General features: G+C 58.2%; 1 protein-coding gene across 1 annotated transcript; it reads left to right on the top strand.

Annotated features, from left to right (window-relative positions):
• Positions 1 to 2,371: 2,371 nt before the first annotated feature.
• HOXA1 (homeobox A1) lies at positions 2,372 to 3,779 on the top strand. The gene is made up of 2 exons (XM_036406639.1): positions 2,372 to 2,990; positions 3,424 to 3,779. Exons 1-2 carry the CDS (start codon positions 2,372 to 2,374, stop codon positions 3,777 to 3,779), a joined length of 975 nt encoding a protein of 324 aa, XP_036262532.1.
• Positions 3,780 to 6,249: the final 2,470 nt, after the last annotated feature.

Genomic DNA, 6,249 nt, shown 5'->3' with positions numbered 1-6,249 from the left:
AAAGGAATTCAGGATTCTGTAAGAAAAGTGATTCAGCGGAATTTGCGGGTAAAAGGGAGCTACTTGTAGTATTTTTTTTTCTTGGCTGAAGGAAAAAACACTGAGAAGATGTCAGCCCTTTTATTAGTAAGCAGTCTTAATCGCTGTCTCTTTTCTCTGCTTTATGCAGTATTTATCACAACTGGTTTACAAGAATGAAATAAATGTGTTTACAGCTATAACCATAACCAAAATTGGCGCAGTATAACATCATAAATGCCTCTGGAGTGTTGTTGCTCTTGTCCTCCACTCCGCCCCCCTGCAGTTTAAGAAACTGAACCTTTCCAGAGGGCCCTTAACCATCCCTGTCTCTGTAGTAAATCAGAGCAAATAGATGTACTGAGGGCACCGGGATGACGCGTGGTGGAGAGAGGCGCCCTTCGGTTTTGGCTGGCAGCAGAGCGGCCGTGCGGATGCCTTGGGATGAGGACTGACCCAGCAGCGGTGGGAAGGAGAGCTTTGCACCCAGTGTTGTTGTGCTGTAGCTCGTGTGGGAGGGAGGAGCTTGAGGGTGTGTATGTGGGTGTGTGCGTGTGTATTCGTGAGCGGGGAGTGGTGGCGGGCTGGAAGAGCCTTTTGGATTTCAAAACAAGCAAGGATCGAGCGTGAGAACAGAGGGACGTAAGAGTAGGCACCTGCAGAAATAGAGGGGGTGGTCCCTCCTGGGGCTAGTGCCAGGGGACATGACTTTCCATCCATCTTTCTCCAAGGCTGACGCTTCGCAGAACTTCTTTTGAATACTTTTGGTGCCGTCCTTTCTGCCTGCAGACGGCTGGGTGCGCTGGGACAGGCGGATGCCCGGCCTTTACCTCCCCTTTCCCTTTCCGCATACGTAAACCGCATGTGAGGTCGTAACCCGCATCTCACCGCCATCCCTCCTTCTCTGGCCACGGACCCATTTTTTGACCGACGTCCCCACGGTGCTGGGGAGGGGTGGGTTGGAGTCGATGCTCAGCGCGGGTCCCGAGGGTTCTGGGGCTGCCACTGGCCATCTGCCACCTCTCCCTACCGCCGACCCGGGCGGCGGAGCGCAGGGACAAAGGGGCCGGGGCGGCGGGCCCTGCGCCTCCCTCCGCTCCTCTGCCCCTGTCCCGGGTCGCCTCCTCGGGCTGCGACCCGCGACACCCCGGACAGCCGTGCCCCCACCCTGTCCCAGGGCGGACGGGCGGCAGCGGCGCTGCGGGAGCACAGCAGATGGACTGCGGAGCCCCCGGGCCCCCGTCCAATCATTCGTCCTCCTGCCCCCGGCTCCTCCTTCCCTACCCCAACCCTAGGCTGGTGAGGGTGAGCCCGGCGGAGGTGCGGGGGGAGCAGGGATGAGGGCCAGAGGGTGGCCGGTGAGCCTGGGAGAGCACAATGGCCGTCAGTCCCAAAAGCGCCTCATTTCCATGCTAATGTCCGCGGCCGCCTGGTGATGCGGCTGGACAAGCCCCTTTAACTCTTGGCGTGGCGTCGGGACTGCGGCGGGGCTGGACCAGCGAGACCCCTCGGCACCGGCACTGTTACCGACTCCACCTCCACCCGCATCCCATTCACATCCGTATCCTCGATCCTATGCCTGTTCTCTACCTTATCCTTACCTTCATTCCTGTCCTTATCTCAATTCCTACCCCGGTAGAAGTCCCCAACCGCATCCACGGTCTCATTCTTCCCATTCTCCCCATTCTCATTCCCGTTCCAAGGGCTGATGCTCTCAGCACTGTCTCTGCCTCTCTCCGCCCCATCCCTCGCCCCGTGCCGTGGATCCAGTCGCGTCCCCCAGCCTCTCCCACCCCCGCCGCTGCCCTGGCCGGGGGTTGGCGGGCAGCAGAGGTGCCCGGTGCAAGCTTGGCAGCGCCGACAGCAGGGTGATGATGCTGGGGCACCCTGGCAGCAGCACTCACCCTGCAGGGACGGCCGGTGGGCTCCGCGGGCCGGGCGCAGCCTCCAGGTCTCTCCTGCCTTCCTCTCTCAGCTGGCGGACGAGACCCAGGGGGCTGTCGCGGCGGGTGTGTGTGTGTGTGTGTGTGTGTGTGTGTGTGTGTGTGTGTGTACAGCCCGGCCCGGCCCGCCCCCACCCCCTGGGGGCACCGCCACCGCCTCCCTGCCCCGCGGTGCCGGCGGCCGGAGCGCTCGGCGTTTAAATGCCCCGGACGCGGCGCTGTCTCAGCGGCAGGAGCCGGGGAAGCCCCGCGGGCGCCGCAGCCATTGGCTGCCGCCCCCCACGTGCCTGCCCGCTGCCGGCGCCTTCGTGTCATTTTCCTGCCGGCCCCATGGAGGAAGTGGGAAAGTTGGCGCGGCCCCGCCGGACGCTGAAGACCCGGTGGCGGCGTGACAGAGGGACGCGGCGAGGATGAGCTCCTTCCTCGAGTACCCCGTCCTCGGCGGCGAGGCGGGGGGCTGCGCCGCCCGCGCCTACCACCCCGACCACGGGATTACAACTTTCCAGCCCTGCGCCGTCAGCGCCGGCAGCTGCAGCGGAGAGGACCGCTTCCTGGCGGGCCGCGGGGTGCCCATCAGCCCCCACCGCCACCACCACCACAGCCCGGCCCAGCCCGCCGCCTACCAGCACCACGGCGGGCTGGGGGTGTCCTACGCGCACCCCGGCTGCGGCCCGACCTACAGCGCGCAGGGCTTCGGAGCGGCGTACGGCCCCTACCCCCTGGGGCAGGACGCGGAGCTGGGCGGCGGCTTCCCTCCCTGCGCCCCCGCCGTGTACTCGGGGAGCATCTCCTCCTCCGCCGCCGCGCAGCACCCGCTCCCGCACCAGGGTTACGCGGGGGCCTCCGCTCAGTACGTGCCTCCCCCTTACGGGCAGGAGCAGCAGAGCCTGCCCCTGGGCACCTACAACCATGCCCTGTCTCCCCTCCACGCTGGCCACCGGGAAAACGCCCGCTCCCCCTCCACCGAGACCTCGCCGCCGGCGCAGACCTTCGACTGGATGAAAGTGAAAAGAAATCCACCCAAAACAGGTCAGTGGCCGGCGGGAGGGCCGGGGCGGGGGCCGCTCTTCTCTCTCTCGGCCGAGGGTGCGGGGAAAGAGGCGCGGTATCCCGGGGGCTCTGGGCAGGTAGGTCGGCCCTCACCTCTGTGAGCAGTCGCGGCTGCCTGCCCGCGGAGCTGAAAGCCAGCGCTGCTTATTCCTCACTTATTCCTGACTCCCCCTTCTCCTCCTCTCCCGTGGTCATATTTCTGGTAATTCATAAACCACTTATCAAGTTTGTTCTGACACTAGAGGCTGACTCCGGTTTAGCACCTCGCACTCCATCACTCACCCTGCCGGGGTTTCCCTCTTATCCTGAGAAGTTCTTGCTCCCTATCGCTTAGCCGGTGTGGACATATTGATTACATCGCCTATAAATCATTTGCGCTCACTTTTACTTACCGCTGCATGTCCCCTCGCAGGCAAGGCTGGCGAGTACGGCTTCGTGGGGCAGCCCAACACCGTCAGAACTAACTTCACCACCAAGCAGCTCACCGAGCTGGAGAAGGAGTTTCATTTCAACAAATACCTGACCAGGGCCAGGCGGGTGGAGATCGCCGCCTCCCTCCAGCTCAACGAGACGCAGGTGAAGATCTGGTTCCAGAACCGGCGGATGAAGCAAAAGAAACGGGAGAAAGAGGGGCTGCTGCCCATCTCCCCCGCCACCCCCACGGGCTGCGAGGAGAAGGCGGAGGACTCGTCGGAGAAGTCCTGCTCCTCGCCCTGCAGCGCCTCGCCCGCCTCCTCCGCCTCGGACACGCTCGCTGCCTCCAACTGAGACCGGCCGCGCCCCGACGGCCAGCGCGGCACACGCGTCCCTCCACCGCCGCTCTGTCGGTCCCTCGGTCGCTCGCTCGCTCGGTATCCCCCAGAGGTCCCGGCGAGCTGCCGCTCTCTCCCCCGCTACCTCCGCCGCCGTCCGGCCCCGGGGGTGCCGGCTCCGCCGGGTCCCGGCGCCTTGGTGCCAGGGGAATTTTCTTCCCGGCCCCCCTTCCTTTTCTGTTGGTGAAGCTGCGTTGGCATACGCGTAAGGGTCTCCCTCCTCCACTGCGAGGACGCTCCACCGAGTTTCCCTGAGTGAAAGACAGGTTATTTAGGGTACATAACCTCACAAAGAGATGCACTATTGCAAGTGTTTACACGACTTATAGGACTTTCATCCCCTTAATTTAATGTATTCTTTGTTCGTGTCAATGAGTTTGTTGCTTGTAAATACTTTGTCCGAGAGATTTATCTTTTTACAGATTTTTCTAGAATGATGTTTCGATTATCAGGTTAAGCAGGGTGAGTGCATTCTCCAAACTGGATCCATTTTTATATTGGTAAAGTAGACGACTGTATCAAGTAAACGTCTTAAGCTCAAGCAGATACCTCAAAAAAGTAGCGCTATTTCTTTAAATGTGACAAACAAGGCTTCAATTGCACTAGGTTTTTTAAACCTTGCCCGGTGTGCTTGCTCCCTCTCCTTTTCCCCCTGCCCCGAAAGCTGTGCTGGATTACGTGCAGCTGAAGGGTACAACCATCCAAAAGACCTCGCCCCTTCCTATTTTCATATTAACCTTCCTTTAGACTCGATGTCTTTTCAAACTACTCGTGAATGTGACAAATGGCCAAATGAATGTATAATTTCTGTGGTTGGTGTCCAGACCTTTGCATGACGCACCGTGCTTTGCTGTACTGCGGGTACACTGAGTTCTATCAGTTGTCGTGTGTGAGCAAAATGTCCTCCTGATTTTTCTGTACAATCATGAAAGGCTCTGTGATTCCACCAGTGGTGGAATCCAGGGCAGGATTTACGGGTCCTTATAATGTCTGTAATAAATATATTTCACTTTCAGGTAGCCCTCGTCTGCCTACCTCTGCGTGACGTCAGCGCTGAGTCACAGGCTGGGCTCAGCACTTTCGTTTCCCTTCTTTTCTTCTACTGGGGTCTTTCCAAGGGGGAAAGGGAGTAAGAGTCTTACAACCCCTCCTATGTTGTTGTGTCAGAGTCAGAGCTCTGGCTGCCCAATCTGACTTCCTACACAAAACTTCTTCCTCTCCTATGCTCAAATAATATTATTTTTAGACAATATAAGGCCCTTCTCTCCATTCTCTGTAACTGGGAGGAATTTATGATCCCAATCTAATTCTGAAGCACAAACAGGAGAACTTCCTGGGTCAAGTGCTAACCTTTTCACCTCGAGATGGATGCTGACACTTAAATAAACAGAGCACCCTTCAAAAGCAGAAACTCTCTTCAGCCAGTCTTTCCTCACACTGCAGACCCCTCTCCAAGGACTGCGCATTTAATTCGCCTGGGCACTAAGCTTGTCCTACTTCCCTCTCCCACCCCAAGCTGCTATCCCCGGCGCTTGATGGGGTGCCAAAGTGGAAGATGGCTCCCAGGGTGTTTTTGGTGTTAACCCCAGCCCATTCCACCGTCCCTTCCCCTCTTCTCCGTGCCCGACCCCCCGCCCCCCCCCCAGTGTACAAGAGAAAGCTCTTGCAGGTAAATATAATAACTGTTCCAAGAAATGTCAAGTGAACAGCAGGTGGGGAAGGGAGAGGAGCCTCTGTGGGGAGAACCTGGGTGGCAGGACACAGCAGAGGCATGCTCAGCTGGACGGGGGATGTCTCAAGTCACTGATGCCTCTTGAATTACAAGGCAAACACGCCTAACATCTCCTTCACCCGGCCCAGCGGCGGGAAGTGCTACCGGACTTCTCCTGGGGCTGCTCTGCCCACGCAGGCTTTGCTTTGCGGGGTCCGCAGAGAGTCAAGGAAATTTTCTTCACTTCGGTGTCAAAAGAGACAAGCCCTGATTTGCAAGGCGCGGCGGCCATATCAAGAGCCGAGCTAACTGCAAGGGAGCGGGGCTGTCTCCAAAGGCTCCCGCCGATGCCTCTATTTCTTTCATTTCCCCGCCTGCCATATACTTTACCTTTTGTTTATTAGTGTAAAGCCACAAAGCAAAACAGATGGCCTTCTTCCAGAGTCTTGGATGTGTTAAAGTGGCATTAACATGCCAATGAGGGCATTTCAATATCGAAATCTGGATCTAAACATTGCTGGAATCCGGATCTACAACTCGATTCCACCGGTGTTGACCTAATGTGTTAGAAAGAGCGGCCATAAATTACACCCTAAATACGAGAGACAAGACGCTTGTCAGTGCGTCAATCTGAGATTCGTGATTTGCGGGCAAAGAATCCCATCTCCTTCCAAGCCCAAACCCCATATATATACATACATACATACATACATAC

The sequence above is a fragment of the Molothrus ater genome, chromosome 1 (genome assembly GCF_012460135.2).
Source record: "Molothrus ater isolate BHLD 08-10-18 breed brown headed cowbird chromosome 1, BPBGC_Mater_1.1, whole genome shotgun sequence".
Taxonomy (NCBI): Eukaryota; Metazoa; Chordata; class Aves; order Passeriformes; family Icteridae; genus Molothrus; species Molothrus ater.
Note: the sequence above shows the minus strand (reverse complement) of the source record. Positions and strands in the feature narration are given on the sequence as shown.

Bases quoted from the DNA above. Each gene is read 5' to 3' on its own strand.
- HOXA1 (XM_036406639.1), top strand. From the start codon at position 2,372: ATGAGCTCCTTCCTCGAGTACCCCGTCCTCGGCGGCGAGGCGGGGGGC. The intron at 2,991-3,423 runs GTCAGTGGCCGG...GTCCCCTCGCAG, and splicing joins AAGAAATCCACCCAAAACAG to GCAAGGCTGGCGAGTACGGC.